The 27,793-nt window shown below is 38.9% G+C and overlaps 2 protein-coding genes across 2 annotated transcripts; both read right to left on the reverse strand.

Annotated features, from left to right (window-relative positions):
• Nucleotides 1-206: 206 nt before the first annotated feature.
• LOC132279119 (uncharacterized) lies at nt 207-6,558 on the reverse strand. The gene is made up of 9 exons (XM_059781048.1): nt 6,431-6,558; nt 5,856-5,925; nt 4,941-5,389; nt 4,734-4,812; nt 4,240-4,620; nt 3,902-3,999; nt 3,709-3,746; nt 3,507-3,589; nt 207-707 (listed from the first exon to the last, which is right to left on the reverse strand). Exons 2-9 carry the CDS (start codon nt 5,862-5,864, stop codon nt 435-437), a joined length of 1,410 nt encoding a protein of 469 aa, XP_059637031.1. The 5' UTR covers nt 5,865-5,925; nt 6,431-6,558; the 3' UTR covers nt 207-434.
• Nucleotides 6,559-10,779: 4,221 nt separating this feature from the next.
• LOC132279057 (uncharacterized) lies at nt 10,780-27,228 on the reverse strand. Its single transcript, XM_059780980.1, has 9 exons — nt 27,095-27,228; nt 25,002-25,077; nt 24,124-24,572; nt 23,888-23,966; nt 23,383-23,763; nt 23,073-23,170; nt 22,893-22,930; nt 22,684-22,766; nt 10,780-11,199 (listed from the first exon to the last, which is right to left on the reverse strand). Exons 2-9 carry the CDS (start codon nt 25,008-25,010, stop codon nt 10,939-10,941), a joined length of 1,398 nt encoding a protein of 465 aa, XP_059636963.1. The 5' UTR covers nt 25,011-25,077; nt 27,095-27,228; the 3' UTR covers nt 10,780-10,938.
• Between the last annotated feature and the right edge of the window lie 565 nt (nt 27,229-27,793).

Genomic DNA, 27,793 nt, shown 5'->3' on the forward strand with positions numbered 1-27,793 from the left:
TGGATTTGTCCGTCCATTTTCTGACTCGCCAAACCCACCCCAGTTTGCCCATTTGCCAGCCCCTATTAAAAACGAATATCGAACCTGGTCGCACTGCAAATCTCTAAAAAAAAAAAAAAATCAACGAGGAAAGAACATGGTGTCATCAACCTAGAATAAAAACAATTTCCCAAATATCATTCATCAATGGCATTTAACAAAATAAATAAAACTAATCTACCTGTATGAATGTCATTAACAAAAAACCATGGGAACCAAACTTCAATTGTTGTGCAAATCTTCTACTGTTGTACAAATTCCCAAACTTCAATTAATTTGACAAAACTAGTGCACGGGATACGTTCTATGTTAATGATTTGATGGGCAAATTCCCTTGAACCAGAAAATCGAGGGAAAGATATCACTCTCACCTTCAAGAATGGTGCTTAGGCAAATCATATGCGTGTTAACCCTCTCTTGATTGCTAATCCAAAGGATGCAAAATCTTTTAAAGTCAGAAGAAACGAAGGTGGAATTTTCATCGCTCTGCTCGCTGGTCCCATCCTCTTCTTCGTCAATGGTAACCGGTAAAAAGGTATCGCGGATGTGAATTTATCCGTCAACTGGAATGTATAGTCCGGTCGTGCCCGTGTTATAACAGGCGATGCTAATGGAAGAAATTTATACATAGCCCACCTTTGCTCATTAATTTTGTTGGTAACTGGATTCTGCACAAAACAAGTCATGACTTAGTTACTTATGCAACCAAATGATAAGAAATTATAAGAAGAAAAAAAATTCATCTGCATCGCTTCTTTGCTTTAGTGTCTTATATCCTTCAAAAAACCAAACTTATACAACAAGATGACAATGGATTCCATGTGAATACAACACTAGCAAGTTTTGACGCTACTAGAAACCAGTCTTATGCAAACGACAAGCGGTAATTTTGTTTTATTTATTTATTTTTGTTTTAGCGAAAGACTTCACAAACATAATAGTCAGGACTGTTTTAGTTGCTTATGGAAATGCCGCTCGAGACTCGAGAGATTCCCTTACAGTGGTAAATTCATCATCATCATCCTTGCCTTTATCGGGCAAGTGAAGCCACCCTAATAAATCAAGACACAAAAACAGAACTGTATATGTGTACTAATATATGCACGAATTACCTTGCATATTCTATGTTAATGATTATTCTTCAAGTAATTTGACAAAACTGCACAAGGTCAAGGGCAAGGTGCATTGATAAAGTACATCAATATCAAGGATCAGATAGAAATTAACTGAGAACATAGGGATTACTTCAAGAATTGTCTTAAACACGAGTAGTCCATGATGCACTTAGAGAATGAATGGAAAGAAAATGTTTATCCAATGCTTGATATTTCAAGCAGCAAAAACCCCAAATACAATACACTTAAACATGCAAAATTAAGCATGTTAATGCGCCTACAAACCTAAAAAACGTAAGAGAGTTGGGGCACTCTGCCACCCAATCTACATCATAGACTACGGCAATACACCATGCAGACAATAATGCATTTAGTAATAATTCAATGCTCATAAAAATGTCCATATAAAAAACATGTATAATACAGAACAAATACATGCATAGTCTATAGAACTAATACGAATAATATTGTATCACAAACTTTATAGAACCATTAGCACATACAACAATCAAACAAAAAGACAGAGAGACATTCTGAATATCAAGAATAGCTACAAAAAATGTTTTCAAATTGAATCACACACAATCCCTAAATTCCATTTGCACCACTGAATTTGAAAGCCTGATACCTATTGCAATAGATCAACTGCAAATATGTCTCCTTACATCTCCACCATTGATAAATACATTAAACAAACTCAAAAGCATAATAAAGATCACCATCATGAATTCCAATTTATTCCATATTTCTAGAAGGTTTTTAACACACATCCGCCACCTTAGACATAGAAGTCCACTTTTCACTTAGGTTGAGTTTGAAAAATAATTTCAAAATGCATCTTGTCCAGAATGCCCTCGGTCCAGCTCTCATTTTGAAATTACCAAACTAAAACTAGTATGTTTATGAACAAAAAACAGTAACTAAAAGTACAAAATGTGGTGTTGTATTTCATCGTTAAAACTATTTTGTACTAGCACAAAACTAAGGTACCACTTCTAGTAAACAAACATACTATTTCTAGTATACGGGCTTACTAATTTAGCACCCTAAAAAAGTACGATTTTTTGTGCGCTACTTAACTGAGGCTAGTTTGGTAACTTCACAATCAAAGTTGGAGAGCATTCTAAACATTAAAGAAGAGTTAACAGTGATTCTCCATGTATTTGAAAATAATTTGCTAACTCAACCGAAGTGAAAAATCAACACACAGTCCACAAATTGGTTATTTGGGACTACCAAGTCCATATGCAGTTTCCCTATTATAAATTTGTTTTCATTGAAGCTGTGGAGAATTCGAGTTTGGTTCCACAAAGCTTCTAAAGTTTCTTTCAAAAGTAAGGGATGACTTAACATCCCTATCTGACACTTTGGAAGTAGGTAACCCATTCCTAAAAAACAATTTTGTGTATTCGAAGCATAGCCTATTTTGTTACAAAAAATGAAGCGGATCTTAGAGAATCTGTCCACAACAACTAAGATAAAGTGTAGGAAGCACAGACACACCTAAAAGGACAAAGAATCTGTGTCCGACACATGTCGGACACCGACATGCCCCAACACGTGTTAGACATGCCCAAAAACATGTCCGAATTTTTTTTTTTTTTTTTTTTCCCGAATATTCGGACATGGTACGAACACGCCATGGATATGTGTCCGACACACGTGTCCCATTCTTCGGGTATATTGGGATTTTTAAGACAGTTTTAGAAAAAAAGTTGGGTTGAAGTGTAACAATGAGTTGTTTAATAACCCAGTAATATGACGTAATTAGATAATTACTTAAAAAGTAGTAGTTTTATAAAATAATTTTATTAAAACAATCATATATTTGTACTTATATTTTAGTTCAAAGGTTCAAACTCTTGCACAATCATCAGAGAGACATTCTGTATATCAAGAATAGCTACAAAATATGGTTTCAAATTGAATCACACAATCCTATTGGTTGGGGCCTTAGGCGACCGCCTAAGGCTCCAGCCACCCATGATCATAAGTACATCAGATTGTTCATATCAAACTTTATTTAGGCTTATTCAAATAACATAAATTTCAACCAACAGACAAGCATTTGCTCGTTGGGTTGAGTAAATGAGGAAGATATAATATAATCTCTGTGATCAAATTTTATAATGCTTAAAATTATATGAAAACATTGTTTCTTCTGAAAAAACCAACTTTTTTATTGTTGCAAGGACATGCTTATTCTACAAGTAATCAAACATGAGATTTCCTTATCATAAACTATTCAGGTAAGAATTTACGTTGTTAAAAGCTTTTTTCTACATTATCATGGGTGTGGCAATTCGATATCAGAAAGAGGGAAAATTTAACAATGACATTTATACTTCTCACCTTTGTCGGGGAAAAATGGCATGACGATGAGTGGAGTGGCATGCCAAGATCCTGAATTTGAGACCTAAATGATGTTCTCTTTTCTGTGAAAAAAGAAAAGATGGTGTAATCGGACAAGTGAAATGTAATTCTTTTGTAAATATGCTTTGCTTTGCATCACTGAAGGAAGGAAGACTTTTATTGAAGAAAATCACTAAATCACCTAACACTTCTGTTGCCAGCTTGATCTCTTCACTTTCACTATTCATTATCATAATGTCACAAGAAAAAAACATGAATTAGAGTACTCCAGCTTATTTTTATTTAAAAAAAAGATGAAACTCAAGAATGGGAAAAAAAAAAAATAGCATAAAATTTTCAAATTCATTAATTTAACAAATTAAAATGCATCAAACCAGTCTATGTCACTCAAGTCTATGTCTTTGTCCGCCAAAACAATCCCCGATTCCTGAAGCAGCGCTTTGATGTCTTTCACCACCATTTCTTTTGACGTCTGTAACGAAAGAAAAAAGAACTTCAGGGAAGTGTAATGTCAAAATCAAAAGGACTCATAGAAATATAAGTTCTGATTTTGGGGGGTGGGGGGTAAAGTACAGGAAAGTAACCTTTTTCAACAAAAAACCAACACTCAAAATTAGTAGTAAACATCCAGCTGGTCCAACCATAATGAGGGTTGAAGTGAACACTAAGAAACAATCACAAAGATCAAAAAACAAGTATACGAACAGCTTACATGATATCGTACAGACTGCCTATATGTTTCAATAGCATCACCAGCCCTATCAAAAACTTTAAGCAACAGCAGCGCCATATTCATCGCTGCCTTCTTATTCTTAAGACGATGAGTAGAATCTTTAACATTGCCCACTAATTCCACCTCCTCGTCAGTTAGTAATGCAATCTCTTTAAGGATGCATTGGTGGATCATCATGCCTCCTTCTACACCAGTACTATCTTTGCTCTGCAGCATGCTCGGAGCCATAATCTTTTCTCGAGCCACCATCAGCAGAGCAGCCATTGGAATAAGTTCTCCCTCTATAGCATAATTGTAAAATATATTACTGACATCCTTTGTGTTCCATGCAAGCAACCTATTGGTTTCTAATGGTACTTTCTGCACAAGCATTATTTAAATATAATAAGCAACTATTCATTTACTCCCAATCACATGCATATATAAGCTAAAATATTCTTTCAAGACAAATTAAATCTGTAGCAAGAACAAACCATTTGCGGCAGGGAAAGAATAACAATCAACTTGAAAATAGACTGCTTTGGAGTCCAATTAGACAGGCATCGATGATAACTGCTCCAGACAAACAAAAAGTATAATCAAGCAAGAAGGAAAAAAGAAGATATAGTGTGTGGATCAAATGGCTTATTTTATGGGCTCTATCAAACAACTCAGAAACAAAATTAAAACATAACAACTACCTTAACATTTGAAGTGCTATATCAATAGGCAGCAAGTCACCCCTGTATTCGCCTTCTATGGTTTTGACATCAGTCCAAGCCCCGTGGCGAAGTAATAAGTCAATCATATCATACGAGAAATCTTCAGCAAGAATATGCAATGGATATAATCCAACTTTAAAAGGAAGATTAGGATCTACTATGAAAGGGTCTCCTTCAAGTAAAGCTTTGGTGCAATCTAATGCGCCATACATACAGACCCAATCAAAAATATCGGGTGGACAATATGTAGCTTCAATAGTCTCTGGTGCATCTCTCCCCAATTTATTTGTCCTTGCTAAATGTTCTCCATATAGGGATTTCATTAGGGCAATAAATCCAGGCCTGTCATCCACATCAACGACTTCTCTGATCTCAATTTCCATCTCCAAATCCATATTTTCGTCAAAACAAACGTCTGGCAAATCCATCTGTCATTGTCAAGAGGTAGCATCAGTACACATGAGCACAAAAAAACAAAAAAAGTCACACAGAGGTTAGCAAAATTTTAAAAATAGAATTTGTATGTACAAATACAACTTGAGAGAAAATAAAGCAAAATCAAAGAATAAATTCAAAATAACAGAAAAGATTATAAACAGTAATATATTACAAGCGAACAAAACGGAAGAACATAATGTAAAAAGCAATGGTGTGAAGTTCAAAAGCAAGACTCCACTTTATTAAAAAATAAAAAATAAAAAATAAAAAAAAAATAAAAAAATAAAAAAAAGATTGCAACACAAGCTAAATAAGTTATGTAGTCAAGCTGTGACAACAGCTAAATAAACAAGCTGCGGAAACTATAGATTGCAGCTACATCGCGGGCATGTAAACCAAATGCATAGCTTAATTACATGATAAAGAGAGATATAACATTTCAGATTGAATCCACACCTGAAGCATTTTGATTCGATTTGAATATTTGCACTCAGCTCCTTGCACAACCGTTTGGTATCAGGAAAACCTTCATACACGGACAGAAACAACATCCTCTGATAAATTCTCTAACAAAAAATTATGACACAATTGAGACCCAAAAGGATTATATACTTAATACTTCAAGACTCAACAGTTTCCAGTGCACCCAAAAAAAAAAAAACTTCTTCAGGCACTAAATACCAAACAAAAAAGACTGCTGTGCATACTAAAAAGAGGCTCACATTTGATATGTATAAATAGACGATTGTGTTCTGACCTATTTTACATCGAATTAGTACGTGATTTCGAAATAGAAGGGGGCGCATAGGTGAGACTGCCCTGTCTAAATCCTTATTTGGTTACATGCGCATCCCCATACATTCATGATGGATATGCACACAAACTTATATATATATATATGAAATTTTCATTCATTTCTATTATTTTTTTAATGCAGTTGAGTATCAGGAGATTAATACTTATATGAATCTATCGATTTGGTACATGTTTCATATATTGAATGCCCTGAAAGTAGAGAGAAAAGCCCTAACCTCGATCCCAATTTGAACAGGTGAAGAAGCCAAAGCGACTACTGCGTATAAACGATGAAACCCTTTTAAAACCCTCTGTATTGGTTTTCGATTAACCCCATAAAATTTCTAAAATCACAAATGAGGCTCATTCATTTTAACCTATTTACCGTGTCTCTCCTCTTCTACTCAAATCGAATTACACAGGGCGCATTGGATGTCGTACACGTGTCGCCTAGCCCAGGCTCCAACCCTGCCCTCTTATTTGGGCCAATAGCCCATTATTCGTGGGCCTTAATTGCCCAAAAAGGAAAAAGAAAAAAAAAAAAGGGGGAAAGAAATTTATTTCCCGGCGCTTTGTTTGGTAAACTGGAAAAGAAATAAAAGAGAAAATTTTAAAAAAATAATTTTGGACTTTGGATAGATGGAAAAAGATACATAATGGAATATTTTGTTTCCATATTTGAAAATGACTTGTAAACTTTATTATGACCGTCCCTCATTTCTATGAGTCCAATTTTTTGCAAATTAACTCTTTCTTTGTTTTCCCACAAGTTTATATAAAAATAGCAACAACAACATACAATTACATCTCCCTTAAAAATTAGTATTGTTTTTTTTTTTTTTTTAATATCGGTTTTCTTAAATTTATAATTAGTTATACTTCTACCTAAGAAAATATTATGAAGTCTTATTTTAAATATAAATAATTATATTATTAAATTTAATAATCCACCATTTTATTATTTCTTTGCTAAAAATAGATATTATCAAATACAAACATTTATTTTTTAGTATTTGAAATCATGAGAGTAATTTTGGTATGTTCAATCACTTTCATGCTATCCAAAATAACAAATTAATAAATTGAATAAATTTTTATTTTCATGTTAACCAAATGCATGTTAGAAAATAATTTTTTCTTTCATTCACTTCACTTTTCTTTCATATATATATATATATATATATATCCTTACTTATTTCCATCTAACCAAACAAAGCCTAGAATTTTTCCAATGTTTAGAGATTTTTGAGTGTTTTTAATAACAAACGTGTATTTACTGAATATGTAAAGAATATAATTTCACGGGTACAAAATCTGAACTGTGAGCTATATATATATATATGTCAAATGTTATTCAGTCCCATGTAAGGCGGGTGCTTTTGAATTCTTGAAATTAATAATTTTTTTAAAAAATTATGAAACACATTTAATATTTGTTTATATATATCGAGATTTCGCCGGCACTACATGTATATTGTGTTTTTAAGTGTGTACGATTTTTTTCAAATCATGTCCATATATATATATATATAATTAAGAGGTGTTTACACGTATAAGTATCCTTAAACTATTTTTTAAAGTGATGTGAGGTTACAAACACCCTCCTCCCGTGCCTCGTGGACTTGTACACCATTCCAAAAGGGTCACGCATAAGAGGGATGATTGCAATCTCCCACATAACTGGAGGAGCCGAGAAATAGATCTGATAAAATAAGCGATAAGAGCCATGCAAAGTGGACAATTTTTTTTGGATTAATTTCACTACACTCTATGACATTTGTCAATATCTCGCTTACAATCCCTCTACATTTCATAATTTCAACTACCTCCCTTAAAGTTTTGTTCTGGGTAACAAATTGTCCCCTGCCGTTAAGAAACGCATTGCGGTGATGTCATAAGAAAAAATTGATGCAAGGTCAATTTTACCTTTTTTTAATGTCTAAAATAACATCTTTAACCTCATTGGCCAACACAAATTTACAAAACTACCATTGACTTATAAAATCAAAAGGACAACAATACCACATATATATATATATATATATATATATATATATATATATCATTGTCTTCCTCTCACATCGTCACTACCAGAGAAAAAAAAAAAAAAAAAACAAAAAACTTTGGAAATAAGACCCATATAATCCAAACCTATGATTATGCAGACTCCCAACAGAAAGTTCCTAATTCAGGTGATCCGGAAAACTAAGCTCCGGCTCTGGATAGGTAGTCGTAGAGCTTGCTGACGACGGGGAGGGTGGTGATGAAGCCCGATGTACTCATGACGAGGACAGCGGTGGGTGAGATCTTTAGTCCAGGGGCGTCGCCAGTATAAAACCTAAACACGTTGTTTCCCGTGCCACGTCTGCCTCCGGTGAAACCGGCTGCTCCAGATCGCTACAGAGCAGTAATCTCAGCAACAATAATCAAGAGGATGGCCATCGCGAAGGCCCTCATCGCCGCCGATCCAAGTATGGCCATCGTTACGTTTGTGAAGATGAAGCTCTCAGTTGTTTCCATGGAGTTTCAACGCCTCCCACTGATCTTTAATAACCACGTTGACTTGTGTTCTCTAAATGAATTTCATATTTAGAAGGCCTCGATGAAGTTTACTGTTAAGATCAAGGTTTTGGACCTCTCTGATTTTTAATTTTTGTCTGGCTCATTGTATTATGTTTTTGGCTCAATTTGTATATGATTTACGTTCATTTTTGGCCCAATTTGTATATGAAGCGTCCTTGGTTTGAATTGAAAAATCATAATTATTTGTCAGGATATGCAACAACTTTGATCTGAACACCCAATGAATTTTATTTTATTTTATTTTTTTATTTACACCCAATCACACACACCCAAACACCACCTAATTTCCCAAAAATCCCTAAACCCACACACACACTCTCTCTCTCTATATATATATACCCACAAGCCCACTGTCTTTCAATCTAAAACTCAAAATGTACACACCATCTCTCTATCAAAAATTCAGAATATAATATATATATAGCATCTCTATGTGTCTGTTGTCACTCTCTGTATATGTGGGTATATATATATCTGTAGCCTCTCTCCCTCTATATATTGGTGGTTGCCAATGGAAGAAAAATCTTATAGTCCCCACAAAAAATTACAGATCAACATACAAAAAGAAATCGCAAAAAGAAAAAGAAAAAGGAAAAAAAAAAATATATATATATATATATATATATAGATGATGGTAAGTGAATATGGTGGATTTATAAATTATTTAACCTTTTTTTTCTTTCTCCGTCTAGACAAAAGATTAATTTTAGAGAGAGAAGAGTGCTTGTGGAAGAGGCCATGAAGTTGGAGAAAACTGAGGAAATGGGTGTAAGGGAAGTTATAAATTTTTATAAATATCAATATATAATTTATGGGCAATATCGTAAAAGCACACATTTCCGTTAATAGATTGGACGGCGGTTACTGACAGGGGGTGTAGCTGGAATTATAAAACGTAAAGGGGGTGTGAGTGGAATATTGACAAAGATCAGGGGTGTAGGGGGGAATTAACCTTTTTTTTTTTTAAATTTAGCATCAAAGATACGGATTTGGGAGGGTGTGCACAATACATTTCTAAGAAGTATCAACTTTCGTTATGATTTAACTTCCAAAAAAAAAAAAAAAAAATTTCGTTATGATTTTTATATAATTCAAAATATTATTTTTAACAAATACGGAGTACTATATTTTTTTATCATTAAACAATAGGATTATTATGGGCGGTACAAAAAGGGCAACACTTGTTGGCATGCGGAGGGGTTTTCCGAGTGGAGACATATTTGCATGTGATGGGTTCCGCAGGATTCCTATATACTTTTAAGTTTTAACCCATTTAGTTTAAACCTTCTACAAGTGTCACGTCACTTGCTCACATTTTTATCACTTTAATAGGGGTCTTGAGTTGTTTATAAAATTGATTTAGGTTTGAGAAAATTGGTTTTCCAAAGCCTACGGGTTGTTTCTTTATTGATTTCCTGAAACCAGTGGCCATGATTCTATTTTTTAAAAAATTTAAAAAAAAAAAAAATTATCTTTGAAATTCTGCATGTCTCATTTCTCCATTGAGTGTAGTCACACGTTTTAACGTCCTTTTAAACGATTTCAGCTACTGACACCCAAGTTGGTGGAAGTATTAATGCTAACTGAATAACTTAAACTCTATGAATGGAATTGTGTTTTGGTGGATTACAAAGCTTTTGTGCTACCCTTTCAAGATGGTTTGGCTTTGCAATATTTTTTTTTTTTGCCATGTAATCATTAAAAAATAAAATAAAATAAAAAATATGTATTGGGCACCTTGAATGAATGTTTTTGAGCTCACTAGTTTGTAAATCTTTTTAATGTCCAGATACATTTTATTTTTTTATTTTTAGCTTGCACAAGGTACCTGCTCGTATGATCTGGTGAACCAAACTGTTTTTCGCATGCCTATAATGCATGCCTATAGCCCTATAATGCCTACTGCCTTTGTATCTAATTTCTAAATAATAATAATACAACACAATTACAAAGTTGTAGAAGAGAAAACGGAATCAAATGCCTAATTGAGTCACGCATCATGTAACAAGGAGTAGAAGATTTAGACAACAATTTACTTCAGAAGCCACTTTTGTTCTTCAAAAAATTATTACAAAGAAAAAAAGATGATGTCAATCTTAAAAAGGAAGGAAAGAAATCATTCTTACCTTCGAAAATGGTTCTTAGGCGGTTCTTAGGCAAATCATATGCGTGTTAACCCCCTCTTGATTGCTAATGCCAAGGAAGCAAAATCTTTTACATTTAGAAAAAATGCAGCTGGTATTTTCATCGCTGTACCCATCTTCCTGTTTGTTGGTAACCGATACAGAGGAAACCCTGTGGAATCACCCTCCATCAACTGGAATTTACAGTAAGGTCGTTCGGGCGCTAAAACGGGTGATCCCCATTCAATAAATTTAGACATTGCCCACATTCGCTCATTTCTTTTGTTAGTAATTGGATGCTGCACAAAACAAGTCATGACTTAGTTACTTGCAACCAAATAATGGGAAATTAGAAGGACTAAAAAAAAAAAAAAAAAAAAAAAACTATCTACATCACTACTTTGCTTTAGTGTCTTGTATCCTTGAAGGAACCTAAAATCAAGCTTCTACAAGAAGACGAAATTTCCCTGTGAATATAAACACAAGCAAGTTTTGAGACTACCAGAAAGCAGTCTAATGCAAACCACAATCATGGTTAGGACCCTTTTAGTTGCTTATAGAAGAGCACTCATGCTGCACGAGAGATTCTTACAGTAGTAAATTAGATGTATAAACTTTTTATGCTAAAAATCTAACTAAAAATCAAACATTTCTATTACATAAGCTGTTGGCATATACATTTACAATTTACAACTATGATGTGGATACGAGTACAGGCATGCAACCCGCCACCCTCAAAAATCAAGACACAAACATAACTGTATATCTCATATCGAACTAACTTGCACAGGTTCTATGTTAATGACTGTTCTTCAAGTCATTTGACAAAACTATGTTATTTTCAAGGGCATAGTTGGTAAAGGAGCACCTAGGCTCCAAAAAAGTCCCAGGCTCAATTAGAGCACATCAAGTTAGTACAGGAAGGGCCTGAGGAGGCCCCGGATGACATGGGCCAGATCCGACTCGCAAACATAGCATTCAGTCCGTACAGCTGGGCCAGCCCATAGAAGGACACTGCCATATGGGCCGAACGAGAGTAAGCCCATCAAAGGTGACCAAGGCTTACGAAGGAATAGGCCCAGATCCAGCAATCAGTAAATATTTTGTAAATATCTTGTAAATATCTTGTAAATATCTATAAATAGGAGATGGAATGAAATGGAGGAGGATCTTTTTGGGTTTTGAGGTGTAAGAATTCTAGAGAGAGAAGGAGGAGAAGGAATTTCTTGCATCTTCAATTGGCGCCGTCTGTGGGAAACGCATGGAAGTTTGGTTGATCAATGAGGAATATCGAATGGATTCAAACCAATTCGGTTGATCGAGACTCGATCTTTGGGATTTGAATCCAGAGCTGAGCGATTGTGACCTGCTCTGGAGGAATTACAATTCTTGAAGCTTTGGAGTGACTTCAGATCTACGAGTTGTTCGATTGTGGCAGGATCTGACGGATTTAGAGTTCAGACAATTCAGATCTCGTAAACAGTGAGCATAATTCGGAGAATTAGAAGCCAGATCTAAAAATTCCTACTCACGAAGCTCAGATCTACTCGCGAACTTGAGATTAATGCCTTTACTCCGTTCGGGAATAATGATAGGTGAAAGCTCCAATCCGATGGAGGCTGTCCCGCAAACAAAGCTTGAAGAATTGATGAACTTGATTGAAGCTCTCAAAAAAGAAAATGCAGAATTGAAAGCTGGACTGCAGCATCGGCAAATACCTGCGGTTTCGCATCCACTTCCGGTCGGAGAAGGAGGTATTCAATCTAATATCGCGCATCAAGGCGATCAGGACGAGAACAATCAGTCAGCTCACCATCGTGATGAAAGGATGATGGACAATTTGCCGCCAAATGTTCGTCGAGTTGAAGATCACGAAGGATCGACTCACGTTGATCCGCAGCGGGAAAGGTTTGACCGAGAGGAAGTGATGGAGGTTGATCGCCGTCGAGTAGCGTCGCCTTGGCAAAGAGAGTTCATAGAGGAACGGTCGTTCGATCCGTCTTACCGGCCCTCCATGGTTACTGTCACTCATCACGGTTCGGAGGGCAGAACCGTAACTCACAGAGCTACCGCTGGACTCCAGAGAGAGAATGAAGCTCTCCGATCCGCAGCTCGGACGGTGGATTCGCCATTCACCGACGAGATCTTGAATGCGCCGCATCCAAGGAAGTTTGCTATGCCAGTCTTTATTCTGTTTGACGGAACGACCAATCCGATCGACCATGTGTATCATATCCAGTTGAAAATGGCCCTGAATACAGAAAACGACTCTTTAATGTGCAAATGTTTCCCTACAAGCCTGGCCGGACCGGCGCTCAGCTGGTTCAAAAACTTGCCTAGGAGCTCCATTGGTAGTTTCAGAGACCTGTGCGATCGGTTCATAAGCCAGTACTATGGGAACAAACGCCCGCCGAAGGACATCTCGAGCCTATTCACGATGCGGCAGCACAAGGATGAACGTCTCCAGGCCTTTCTTACCAGGTTTAATCTCACTAAGAGTATGGTGATCGAATGCCACCCTTCAACGGCAGTTCAAGCCTTCAAGTTAGCCATGACACGCGGAACTCCATTTCACACCAGTCTGGTAGTGAACACGCCGACTACTATGGATGAACTCAATGAGAGAGCCGATGGCTTTGTGCGCCTAGAAGAAGAGGAGGCAGCTAATGCTCGGACAACGTCGCTTGTGTCGACCGAGGAAAAGTCCAAGGCAAAGATCAGGCAGAAGCAGGCTCAGCCGCAACGTCAGACCACCTGGAAGGCCGAAAAAAGGTCCAGGGAGGAAGAGTTGATTACTCCGCTGAAGGTCACTCTGGCGAGGCTGTATCAGGAGAACAAAGACAAGTTTCATCCACCACTGCCAATTAGGCAACCCCTCGAACAGAGGGATCAAACTAAACATTGTGCTTTTCATTCTGATTTCGGTCATCAGACTAACGAATGCAGGAACCTGAGGAGGCAAGTGGAGATGTTGATAGCTAGAGGGGAGTTTGCGAGTTATGTTCAAGGTTCGGCGATGGAGCAGAATCGACCGGTGGAACAAATAAAAAGGAGTCATAAACAAAGCTCCCACAATTCGCAACCAGTTCGTATAATCAATGCTATCCATGGTCGACCCGAGCCTAGTGAAGAGTCAGATGAGCTGCTCCGGGTGCGCCTGCGGCAGGCGCAGATGAAGAAAAGGGTCGGCAATGTGACTACTCTACACCAGCAGAGCCCGTCAATGCAGATAAAGTTCGACTGGACAGACCTGCAGCGTGTTCAACTGCCTCATGACGACCCGTTGGTAGTCAGTTTGACAGTGGCAGATTGCTTGGTGCGCAGAGTTCTGATCGATCCTGGGAGTAGTGCGAATGTCATGCCGAAGGACACATTTGACAGGCTCGACATTAAACCAGAGAGGCTCAAGCCCACCGGAAATCCCTTATTAGGGTTCGATGGGAAGAGGGTGGAACCCGTCGGGATGGTGGAAGTGGAAGTTCAAGCTGCAGAACGAGCTCTTATGGAAACTTTTGTGGTTGTGGAAATTCACCCCTCGTATAATCTCCTGATGGGAAGAGGATGGATTCACAGAGTCCGAGGTGTACCCTCAACTCTGCATCAGGTCATGAGGTGCCTCGGGCCCGATGGAGATAAAGTAATAGACATTCGGGGGGATCAGGTCGCAGCCAAAGAGTGTTATTCCGTCACACTAAAGCATGCTGGGAAAGGAAAGGCGCCCGTCCGTTCGACAAGCCCCAGATAGCAATTACAGGAACCTCCGCTCGAGCAGAATAGGGTGGAGGAGTCAGTCGACTTGACCGAGGAGCCCCTTCTGGATGTGCAGATCGATCAGTCCAGGCCAGAACGAACTACCAGAGTAGGTATAAGACTGACCAGAGAAGAGCAGCAAGAGCTAGTGGATTTCTTGTCCCACAATGTCGACGTATTTGCATGGAGTCACCTAGACATGCCTGGAATTAGTCCTTCCGTATCCTGTCATTCCCTGAATGTCAATCCCAATTTCAAACCAGTGAAACAGAAGCAGCGAAGATTTGCTCCAGAACGTAATCAGATCATAGCGGAAGAAGTCGATAGGCTGCTTGATGCGGGATTTATCAGAGAAGTGCACTACCCTGAGTGGTTGTCCAACGTCGTTGTGGTGCAGAAGAAAAATGGGAAATGGCGAGTATGCATTGATTTCACCAATTTGAACAAGGCCTGTCCGAAGGACAGCTTCCCGTTGCCTAAGATTGATCAAATGGTGGATGCCACCACTGGGTATGAGCGTTTAACCTTTCTGGACGCATATTCAGGTTATAATCAGATTCCTATGGACCCCGCAGATGAAGAAAAAACTTCTTTTGTCACCGAGCGAGGAACATACTGCTACAAAGTTATGCCTTTCGGGCTAAAGAATGCGGGAGCAACTTATCAACGACTTGTTAGCAAAGTTTTTAAGAATCAAATGGGTAAGATTGTCGAAGCCTATATTGATGATATGGTGGTAAAGAGTAGGAAAAAGGATGATCATCTGAAGCATCTGCAAGAGGTATTTGATGTACTAAAGCGATATGGGATGAGGCTCAATCCGACCAAGTGCTCGTTCGGTGTGAGTTCCGGACAGTTTCTGGGACACCTGGTCAACCGCAGGGGCATCGAAGTTAGCCCCGCTCAAGCAGAGGCTTTGATTAAGAATGCCGAGCCAAAGACGATCAGAGAGGTGCAAGCCCTAACAGGACGAATAGCTGCATTAAGTCGATTTATTTCAAAATTGTCAGATCACTGCAAACCATTCTTTGACACGATTCGGAGCCATGGAAGGCAGGTCTGGGGGGATGAGCAACGACAGGCATTGACTCATTTGAAGCAATATATGCAGAATCCACCAGTCCTATCAGCCCCAGAACCGGAAGAAAAGTTATTTCTATATCTTGGAGTATCTGGTGTCGCGACGAGTGCCGTTCTGATTCGTTGCAAGGAAGGGGTGCAATACCCGGTATTTTATGTAAGCAAAACACTGATGGAGGCAGAAAAAAGATACTCAAAGGCCGAACGGGTGGTACTTGCACTTGTAAATGCAAAAAGAAAGTTGAGGCATTATTTCGAATCCCACCCCATAGCTGTTCTAACAACTTTCCCAATCAGAACGCTTATGCACAAGCCAGAGCTCTCGGGTAGAATGACAAAGTGGGCCATAGAGTTGAGTTCATTTGACATAACGTATGAGCCGAGAACAGCTGTTAAAGGGCAAGCGGTAGCCGATTTCCTACTAGAATGTGATGCCGAAGATACGGAAGAGGACCTTAGAAGCGGCTCTTGGAAACTTTTTGTGGATGGCTCCTCTAACCAGATGGGGGCTGGGATTGGGATCAAACTGCAAACCCCAGAGGGTACCTCCTTGAGCCAAGCACTCAGACTTGAGTTCCGAGCCACCAATAATGAAGCGGAATACGAGGCGTTGCTAAATGGATTAAAGTTGGCCAGAGAGCTACAGATCAAAAGTTTGACAGTGTATAGTGACTCGCAGCTGATTGTTCGGCAGGTAAATGGTGAGTACGCGACCAAGGATGACACGATGGGGGCATATCGTTCTGCCGTTCTGCGTAGAGCCAAGGACTTTGCAAAGATTGAATTCATACAGTTGCCGAGGGAACAGAATGCAGATGCAGACCGTTTAGCATGCAGTGCTTCGAGTTGCGGTGAAACATTGGCGAGGGTGATTCCAGTAGGAATAGTGACCCAGCCATCTATTTTCGAAGAACCGATGGACTCTGACCCTTGGCAAGTCAACGTCATACCGTATGAACCGAGTTGGATTGACCCAATCATTACCTATATTCGAGATGGCGTTTTGCCTATGCAAAGGGATGAAGCTAGGAGACTCAAAAAGAATGCTGCCAAGTACGCCATCGTGCGGAACCAGCTGTACAGAAGGTCCTATTCTGGCCCGTACTTGAAATGTGTCACCCCCGCGGAGTCGCAGCAGGTATTGCGAGCTATTCATGAGGGTGTGTGTGGCAATCATTCTGGTGGGCGATCGTTAGCGCATAAAGTAATGACACAAGGGTATTTCTGGCCAAACATGTCAAGAGATGCGGAGGAGTTCTCTCGAAGGTGCGATAAATGCCAACGATATGGACCATTGATCCACCAACCACCTGAGGAATTGCACGTAATGGCCTCGTCGTGGCCTTTCGCGCAATGGGGGATGGATGTGGTCGGTCCTCTGCCAACTGCAAGAGCTCAGAACAAGTATGTGTTACTGGCCACGGATTACTTCACTAAATGGGTGGAGGCAGAACCGTATCCTAGCGTGACTCAGACTCAGGTGAGACGATTTATTTGGAACAACATTATCTGCCGTTTCGGTGTTCCCAGATCAATAGTCATGGACAATGGCACAAACCTCGACAGCAGGCAAGTAAGAAAGCTGCTGGAGGAGTATGGAATCAACCAGAAGTTGGCTGCAGTAAGTCATCCTCAGGCCAACGGACAAGCAGAAATCACAAACAGAACCATTTTCGCCTGCATTAAGAAGAAGCTGGAAGATCATAAGGGGAAGTGGTTGGATGAACTCCCGAACGTTCTATGGGCTTACAGAACCACCCCAAGGCGGCCGACTGGGGAGAGCCCGTTCGCAATGGCGTATGGTACCGAGGCAGTTATACCGGTTGAGCATTTAGTCCCCACTATCAGAAGCTTAGCATGGAGTCAAGATCAGAACGACAAGATGTTAAGATTGAACCTCGACATGATAGACGAAAGGAGGGACGCAGCGGCTATAAGACTAGCATCGTATCAGCAAGTGCTGGCGAATAGTCACAACAAGAGAGTAAAACACAGGGATTTTGCCCCTGGCGATCTGGTTCTGAAAAGAAAGGTGGGGATGGTCAAAAAAATGATGCCACCCTGGGAAGGCCCATACAGAATTGCAGAAGTCATTGGCAAGGGGGCATATACGTTGGAAACCATGGCGGGAAGGTTGGTCAGCAAGCCCTGGAACGCCACGTCTCTGAAGAGGTACTACCAATAAAAGCTAAGTTCTGGCTTTAATTGGATGTTGTTTGTTGTCAATCAAATACGTATGAATGAGCAAGTTACTGAAATTTACAAAAAAGAATTTTCTTTTCCAACGATCTACTATGAAAATTTAAAGCCAAGTGGCAAGTGGCATTCTAGCCGAGCGCCAGGCACTTAAGCAAGATAAGTGGCAGCTGGCACTATAAGCCGAACGCCAGACACTTGCTAAAAACTTAAAGCCAAGTGGCAAGTGGCATTCTAGCCGAGCGCCAGGCACTTAAGCAAGATAAGTGGCAGCTGGCACTATAAGCCGAGCGCCAGGCACTTGCTAAAAACTTAAAGCCAAGTGGCAAGTGGCATTCTAGCCGAGCGCCAGGCACTTAAGCAAGATAAGTGGCAGCTGGCACTATAAGCCGAGCGCCAGGCACTTGCTAAAAACTTAAAGCCAAGTGGCACGTGCCATAAACAAACACACAGCAAAGCTAATATAAAAGAAAAAGAGAGAAAAGATATGTATGTACTGAAGATGAGTTGAATAGAGCACAACACATAGTGAAAAAGAGTTCTGTCGTTTCATTAATATTGAACATTGAGTTTACAAAAGAGAGATGTCCATCATTACAAGAAGATATGAAATGGAAGAATTCGAAGGAGCCCTAGCTAGACGCCTCAGTACCAACAGCATCCTGGTCGTGCCGACTCGCCTCCTCGGCCCCATCAGCCGCCTCACCTTCATGAGGTGGGGAATCAAGGTGAATGACTGAATCGTTCGGCTGGGGTTCAGCGTCAGCAGTGGCTATGGAAGAAACCACGGTTGACGATTGAGGAGCGGTCAGTGGCAGAGCGGTAGGAGGAGCTGTGATGATCCTTGAGGATGCGATGTCCTGGCACTCATCAAATATACGCTCCGCTTCGGTGGGTTCTGGGTCGACATAGACCCCCAGAGGGTCGATCCCCAGATCCTTGTCTACCTCATCCGGAGTGGAGCTGGTCTGTCCCTCATCCGGAACCCGGTCGGCGAAACCTTCCCGGAATCCTTGAGCATACCTAAGAGCACCGACCCTTGAGAACCGAGCGTAAAGGGCCAGCATCCCACCACCCACTCTGCTGATCGCGTCGATCAGAGCGGTACGCTCCTCCAGAGCTCTTTTTTCAAAAGCCATCCGAGCAGACTGTTCATCAGCTAGAAGGCGCTGGAGTTCTGCCTTCTCTTCTCTAATTGATTCCCGCTCGGTCTGCCAGACGCTCTTCTCAAGCTGGAGGGCGTCCTTCTCATCCTGAAGGGAATCATTCTCCTTCTTCAGGACATCTCTCTCTTGCTCGGTTTTGTCAAGCCGAACCAGCACCTCGGTATTCTTCATGGCAAGGAGGTCGTTTTCTTTATTAGCCACCTCCAGGCTGTCAGAATACTTACGGGCCCTGGCGTTCCCCATCTCCACCTGCTTCTGCATGGCCATCATCCCGAACAATGTCTGCATAGGTGCACATTAAAAACGGTTAAACCAATAGTCAGAACGGGCGAAGGCAAGACCAAGTAATATGAGAGAATTCATGAGTTAGAAAATAAAAGTCACCTCCATAGCAGATTGGGGAAAGCGGCTGAACACATCCTTCTGGGAAAGGCCCTTTGCCGCCTCAAGGTCCTTAGGAGTCCACATGCTCCTGTAGTAGGCCATAGCGGTCTGGCCATCCCTCAGCATGGTCTCGTTCGGTTTCACGAACGTCCCATCCGTTCGGGTGTACCGAGGGGCCCATGGCGGTAAGCTGGGGATAGAAGGGGGGCCTGAAGCAGAAGCAGAGCCACTAGCTGCAGGAGGCCCAGAGGGAGAAGGAGCTCTGATCGCTCGGTGCAAGAGAGCACCCGGCCCAGAGACCCGGGTCCTTCTAATGAGAGGCTCCTCCTCAGGATCGATTTCACTGTCAGGATGAGGCCTTTTGCCTCGTTCTTTGTCCCGACCGCCCCCCGCAGCAGCAGGAGCTATGGTAGCTGGGGAGGGCGCGTTCTGGTTGGCAGCAGGGGCGCTGGCAACAGGGTTAGTAGCCACTGCGCTCGGGACAGTGTCAGATATGGTGGCTGAAGAAGAAGCTGACGCTGGAGAGGAGGTCGCCCCAGCAGCAGGAGTGGCTGGGGGAGTATTTTTCCTCCTGCCAAAAGAGGGAATCTGAAGTCTGCTCATGTTGTAGCCGAGTGATGAGAGCGCTAAGAGGTTGTCTGAAGTGAGGAGATCTGAGCAGGAAGGAATATCGTTCAGAACGTATCTCTTCAAGTAGTTACTCCTATCCCTGCAAACACTATAGCTCAAGTCATCACAAGGTATTCCCAAGGAGCGGCATAAGAAAGTGCAAAAACGAGGAACGCATGTTTCACAGGGGCAGTCATGTTTATGGGATTTGAATTTTTTATAGGAGGAGACAGAGCAGACACCAAAGGCGCTCGGGATTGGGTAACCCTCTGCAGCCGGCGAAGACCAAGCCCCACTAATGCCCACTATGCTATCCCTCCAACCCTTTTCAGATTTTATTGTGTCAGTACATATGGACATCTTCTCGAACGGGTAGAGGTGGTAGAAGGGCTCGTTAGTACGGATCTTACTCACCTTATAGCACAGAAGGAGGTCTATGAGGTCGAGGTCCAGATTTCTGTCACGCATCAACAAGAGCATAACAGATATGATTCTAAAGAAGTTGGGGTTGACCTGCAGAGGGGATATCCCCAATCTATTGAAGACATAACTAAAGAAAGGGTGCAGAGGGAACCTAACAACATTCAATTGAAGGTTCGTGAATAAGACTTCGCCGGGCAGGAGGCCGGCGCCGGTCGTAATATTAACGTCTTGGGGGCAAACCCTAACTTCGATGTTGTCAGGAAGTCTAAGTCTCATACGAAGAACATCCAGATCTACAACCATGGTGGAAGTGCTAGAAGAATCTACAAGAGGGTAAATGGAAGCCTGCCGAAAGTAAAAAGAACGAAACTAACCTCGGAGGACTGCAAGATCGCTGGAAGAATGACTCTTGAAGGATTTCACCAGAGAAAGCTTAGCACTGTTCTAGAAAAGAGAGAGACTTGGCTGATGATGGAGACGGTAAAGGGAAGTGAAGTGGAATTCTAGAGCATTATAAAGGCGAGGGGGCCCGAGGGCCGAAGCGTCGGGAAGGCGAGAAATCCCTCGAGCCCCGGAATATTGATTCTGGATCTGACCGTCCGCTCCCCCACGTGGTTATCTCGAGCCGTCAACATCATGATGAGACGCCATCAATAATTACCCCTTATTAAATAAGGGGCAATTATGGGGGCAGTTGAGGAGGCCCCGGATGACATGGGCCAGATCCGACTCGCAAACATAGCATTCAGTCCGTACAGCTGGGCCAGCCCATAGAAGGACACTGCCATATGGGCCGAACGAGAGTAAGCCCATCAAAGGTGACCAAGGCTTACGAAGGAATAGGCCCAGATCCAGCAATCAGTAAATATCTAGTAAATATCTTGTAAATATCTTGTAAATATCTATAAATAGGAGATGGAATGAAATGGAGGAGGATCTTTTTGGGTTTTGAGGTGTAAGAATTCTAGAGAGAGAAGGAGGAGAAGGAATTTCTTGCATCTTCAGGGCCCTTCAATCAGACTCACATAAAAGTTAAAACCCTCAAGCTCGCGCTTTTTAATAGTCTCCAAAAAAAATGCACCTTTTATTTTTTAATCATTTATGTCATATCATTTTCTTGTTATTCAATGACTATTAAATTAAAATGTTCTATACCAATTTTTTTTCCAGGTTCTATACCATATTTAATGGATCATATTGTTCAACCTTCAAAAATATTTGACAAATATTTAATGACTACTTACGTTCATTGCATTTAGTGCTTGATTCTAAATTTTGTGATACGTTTAAAGTATGGGTAAATTACTCTAAATAACTCTGAATTAGAGGTCAATTACAGATCCGACCATTTTGTAATTATAAAAGCCATAAATGATGAAAAACAAAGGGTTAGCCTTTATATTCTCAAAGACTAATTATTGACAAAACCAATCAATGAAAAAACAAGAAAAAGAATGCCTTGAATTACCAATACGAGCAAAGTTAATCGAAGAAAGAGATGAGATCATGGGAGAATAGAAAGAGTTAAAACAATTACATTAAGATTTTTCCAAATCAACAAACCATGTGTTGGGATTTAGTAGAAGGTAACTAAAAAAAGCAGTTAGATGTTGCACATGGTTCCCCGCAGGCCTTAGCTTACAAGTCAAGATTATATTGCATAGCATTGAAGCACTATATAACAGTCTTTCCCACAAGTAAGCCTTTCTACACCCCAAAAAGATATATGAGAAATATCCGATATAATAGTGTCACTTGTGGAACTCGTATGGCATTAGATTGTTCATATCAAACTCTAGTTAGGCTTATTCAAATATCATCAATTTCCACCAACAAGTGAGGACTAGTGAGAGCTAAGTAATTATAATGTAATCCTTGTGATCAAAATTTATAATACTTAATAATATGAAAAATATTGGTTAATGTAATCCTTGTGATCGAAATTTATAATACTTAAAATTATAAGAAAAACATTGTTTCTTCCAAACAAGCCAACTTTTTTAATGTTGCAAGGACATGCTTATTCTACAAGTAATCAAACATGAGATTTTCTTATCATATACTATTTAGGGAAGAATTTATGTTAAAAGTTTTTCTGCATTATCATGGGTGTGGCAATAACCTATCACAAGGAGGGAAAATTTGACAATGACATTTACTGGCTACGTTTCTCACCTTTGTCTGGCAAAAACTGTGCGACGGTGAGTGGAGTGGCAGGCAGAGATCCTGAAATTGAGACCTAAATGATGTTCTCTTTTCTGTGTAAAAGAAAAGATGATGTAATTAGACAAGTGAAATGGAATTCTTTTGTAAATATGCTTTCCTTCGTATCTCTGAAGCAAGGAAGACTTTTATTGAAGAAAAAAAAAAACAAAAAAAATCACCCAACACTTCTGTTGCCAGCTTGATATCTTCATTTTCACTATTCAATATCATCATGTCACAAGAAAATAAATATGAATTAGTATACTCCAGCTTATTCCAAACCAGAAAAACTCAAGAATGAGAAAAAATAGCATAAAATTTTCAAATTCATTAATTAGCAAATTAACAATGCATCAAACCAGTTTATGTCCCTCAAGTTTATGTCCTTGCCCTTCAAAACAAACCCCGAATCCTCAAGCAGCTGTTTGAGGTCTTTCGCCACCTTTTCTTTTGATATCTGTAAGGAGACAAAAAAAATAAAAACAAGTGCTGCGTTAAAATAAAAGAGGACTAGTACAAATATAAGTTCTGCTTTGAACAATAAACCAACCCAAAATTAGTAGTAAACATCCAGCTAGTCCAACCATAACGAGGGTTCAACTGCACCCTCAGAAAAAATCACAGAGATAAAAAAAATAAATTAAAAAAGAGAGTATATGAACAGCTTACATTATATCGTATGGACAGCCTATGTGTTTCAATAGCATCACCAGCCCTATCAAAAACATCAAGCAACAGCAGTGCAAATTTCATCGCTGCCTTCTTATTCTCAAACCTCTGATTACAATTTTTACCAATGCACATTAATTCAACCTCCTCATCGATTAGTAAAGCAATCTGTTCACGGATGCATTGGCGGATCATCATGCCTCCTTCTAAACCATAACTATCTTTGCCCTGCAGCATGCTTGGAGCCATAATCTTTTCTCGAGCCACCATCAGCAGAGCAGCCATTGGAATGAGTTTTCCCTCCATAGCATAATGGTAAAATATATTATTCACATCTTTTGTGTTCCATGCAAGTAACCTATTGGTTTCTAATGGTACTTTCTGCACAAGGATTATTTAAATATAATAAGCAACCACCGAAAACTATTCAAATAATCCCGATCACATGCATATATAAGCTAAAATATTCTTTCAAGATAAATTAAATCTCTAGCCAAAAACAAACCATTTGCGGCAGGGAAAGAATAGCAATCAACTTGAAAATAGACTGCTTCGGAGTCCAATTAGACAGGTATCGATGATAACTGCTCCAGCCAAACAAAAAGTACAATCAATCAAGAAGTAAAAAAGAGGACATGGTGTGTAGACGAAATGGCTTATTTTATGGCCTCTATAAAAAATAAAATAAAAATAAAAAAAAAATAAAAAAACTCATAAATAAAATTACAACATATCTTCTACCTCAACATTTCGAGCGCTATATTCAGAGGCAGCAAGTCACCCCTGAATTCACCTTCTATGGTTCTGACATCAGTCCAAGCACCGTGGCGAAGTAATAAGTCAATCATATCATACGAGAAATCTTCAGCCGCAATATGCAATGGATATAATCCATATTTAAAGGGAACATTAGGATCTACAACGAAAGGGTCTCCTTCAAGTAAAGCTTTGGTGCAATCTACTGCATCATAGATACACACTAATTCAAAAACATCGGGTGGACAATATGTAGCTTCAATAGTCTCTGGTAGATCTTTCTCCAATTTATTTGATTTCTCTAATTGATTCCAATATCTGGCTTTCATTAGGGCAACAAATCCAGGCCTGTCATCCATATCAACAACTTCTCTGATTTCAAATTCAAAATCGTTATCCATATTTTCGTCGAAACAAATATCTGGCAGATCCATCTGTCGTTGTCGCAGAATAGCATCAGTACACATGGACACAAACAAATAAAAAAAAATGGCCTAGAGGTTGGCAAAAATTTTAAAAATAGAATTTGAAAGTACAAATACAACTTAAGAGAACATAAAGCAAAATGGAAGCAGGAGAATAATTTCAAAAGAGCAAAAAAGACTATAAACAGTCATATATTAAAAGTGAACAAAATAGAAGAAGATAATGTAATAAGCAAGGATATAAAGTTCTAGAGGAACACTCCGCATTTAAAAGAGAAGTCAAGTTGCAACAAAAGGTAAATAAGTTATATAGTCAAGCTGTGACAACAGCTAACTAAGTGATATAAACAAGTTTTGGAAGTTATAGATTGAAGCTGAATTACAGGCATGTGATCCAATTGGAAGGAGAAAATATAACATTTAAGATAGAATGCACACCTGAAGCATTTTTATCCGATTTGAATTTCTGCACTCTAAGCTCCTTGCACAACCTTTTGATATCAGGAAAACCTTCCTACATGGACAGAAACAACATCCTCTGACAAATTTCTAATAATAAAAATAAATAAAATAAATACATAAATAAATACATAAATAAAGACTCCTCCTAGCACTCAACACCAAACAAGAAAGATTGCTGTGTGTACTCAAAAAACAGCTCACATTTGGTATGTATAAATAGACAATTGTGTTCTAACCTATTTTACATGGACTTCAGTACATGCCCAATCTTCAGAGTTATCAAATCAAGCACAAAGATATAGGGACACGGCAACATATTCATATAATTTCAAATCCTTCTAGTTTCAAGAGTAAATCAAAGATTTTATATAACAAAGAATGTTCGACATAGATGCATTCACTCACTTTGAAACAATAATGTAAACAAAGGAACATAACAATATAATTTTTATGTACAATCATATAATAAACTTGACATGGATTTGCTTATTAGGTACATGTCCATGTATCCACGAGCGCACACTCATACTTGCATGATGCATATGCACACAAACTTATATATGAAACTTTCATTTATTTTTATTTTTATTTTTATTTTTATTTTTATTTTTTTATGCACTTGAGTCCTAACAGGAGATCAACAATGAATCCATCTATTTGGGCTATGCTTCAGACATTGAATGCCCTAAAAGAAGAAAAACTTTTTCCACATTCATCTGGTAAAGTTAGCAAAATAAATATACTAAATGTTGCACTTAAAAATAAACAATAAAAAGAAATCCAGATCTGGTGAACAAAGTTAGCAAAAGAATCAAAGGATTTAAGTGACATATTATCCTCCTAATAGCACGATAAAACGGTGGCAGCATTTTCATACCAAATTGTTATACTCCGATTTCAATATTGAATCTCCAGTAACATGGCTTCAAAAAGACAAGGCACGTGCCCACCACCTCTACTTATGGATTCGTTAAACATATAAATGAAACAATACCAAGAGGAATAACTCAGAATTGGCTCAAGCATATATCTGCTTGTTCATTAAGTCAATGAATTGAGTTCAAGCCCAATTTTCAAGCTTGTTTTGTAAATAAACTTAGCCCCGTAGGGCCACATGAACTAGGAACATTGTCATTGTCTCATGAAAGCAGGTGGAGGACACAGGTGGGAGGTAACCATCATACTTCACATGTCTGAACATGTAGAAAAAATAAAAAGAGAAAGAAGAGGAGACTTGTTACTAATATAGTCTAGCCTCTTTTCTTCTTTATATCCCCTGTTTCACACTGATAGTATCATAGACCGTGCCAATGCACAGAAAATGACTGCATATCCATACTATTAAGTCTTAAGTAAGTGAGGTCAAGTAAGTAAAACATATAAATCATAATCAATATGCAAGTATGAGAGAAGGAAAAAAAAAAAAAAAAAAAAATTGCAAACTGAGCCAAAACAATCTGTTGAGGCCTGGTTCTTGTGGCAGATATATATAGCCTATGGTTTCTTCTCTTTTGGTGGCACCAGTAGACCATATAATAAGAAGCACAGCTACACTAAATACGGGCAAGACATAAAAATAAGATATACACGGCAAGGATAGAGTGTAGGATAATAAAATATATGTAACATTATATATAAAAAATAATAATAATTAATTAATTCATCCTCAATACCATGGATGTGAGTACTAATTTCGACATGCCAGCAATCAAACATTTCCATTTCAGCACTATACCTTGTTGTGTATTATTCAACTCTGACAGTATTATTAATGAAGAATTTTTGTTCTTGGAGGGTTTATAAATGATCCATTTTATGCATACAGAATTTGTTCAAAGATTTTTATATTTTACAGAAACTTTTGTTTGGGTTTAATTTCACCCAAAACATTCCAGAAATCAATGTGGAGCAGAAAAGACATACAAAGTCGTGTGTGTGTTAATATATACATATATGTATATATAAGGGATGTATATGGGATGCAAATCCACGGCCAATATTTCTGTATCAAAATGAAAAATAAACTGAACTAAGGATATAATACACAGTAGAGAAAGAAAAGCCCTAACCTTGAGGGTTTCCACCCCAAACAATTCACGGCCAATATTTCTACAACAAAATGAAAAATGAACTCGATTAAGGAGAAAATACACAACAGAGAGAGGAAAACCCTAACCACCGATGACAGTAGTCTATGGGGGGGGGGGGGGGGGGGTGAGTGACGAAAAGGGCCTCTTGTACATTTATTTTTATGGTACACTCAGACTACCGGGTTAATTTTTTTTTTTTTTTTTTAAATCCAAAATGTATACTAACCTAATTAACCCAGGTAATACAAGGAATTCAAAATATATATATATATAATAATTCCAATTTTTATTTTTTTAATGTTATATAATATTTATGTAAAATAAAGCTAAAATTATCATAAGTATTAAATTTTAGTTAAAGAAAAATAAATAAAGAGTATCAGGTTTTGAGTTTTTTTTTAAATTCTAAAAAAAGTATAATAATTGAATTTTAGTTAAAGAAACAAAAAAAAAAAATAGAGAATATTAGGGCCTGTTTGGCATCTGTTTTGTTTTGTTTTTGGCCTACTACAGTAGTCTTTTTGAAGCCCGAAATATGTATGACTGGGCTTGTTGTGTTTTAAATAGTTCCAAAACAATTTCAAAAATAGGCCCAAAATATGAAACACTTTGGTGTTTTTTCATGTTTCGGCACTGTTTGGGCTACAAATTACTGTAGCGGAGGAAGCAATTCTTTCA

The sequence above is a fragment of the Cornus florida genome, unplaced genomic scaffold (assembly GCF_030987335.1).
Source record: "Cornus florida cultivar Cherokee Brave unplaced genomic scaffold, ASM3098733v1 CherokeeBrave_3.0.0_Hap2_Chr10, whole genome shotgun sequence".
Classification (NCBI taxonomy): Eukaryota; Viridiplantae; Streptophyta; class Magnoliopsida; order Cornales; family Cornaceae; genus Cornus; species Cornus florida.

Coding starts and splice junctions, on each gene's coding strand:
- LOC132279119 (XM_059781048.1), bottom strand. Junction 4,621..4,733: donor TTCTTTCCCTGCCGCAAATG/GTTTGTTCTTGC, acceptor ATGCTTGTGCAG/AAAGTACCATTAGAAACCAA. Junction 4,000..4,239: donor GGCAGTCTGTACGATATCAT/GTAAGCTGTTCG, acceptor CTTTCGTTACAG/ACGTCAAAAGAAATGGTGGT.
- LOC132279057 (XM_059780980.1), bottom strand. Junction 23,967..24,123: donor ATAGCGCTCGAAATGTTGAG/GTAGAAGATATG, acceptor TGGCTGGAGCAG/TTATCATCGATACCTGTCTA. Junction 23,171..23,382: donor GGCTGTCCATACGATATAAT/GTAAGCTGTTCA, acceptor GTCTCCTTACAG/ATATCAAAAGAAAAGGTGGC.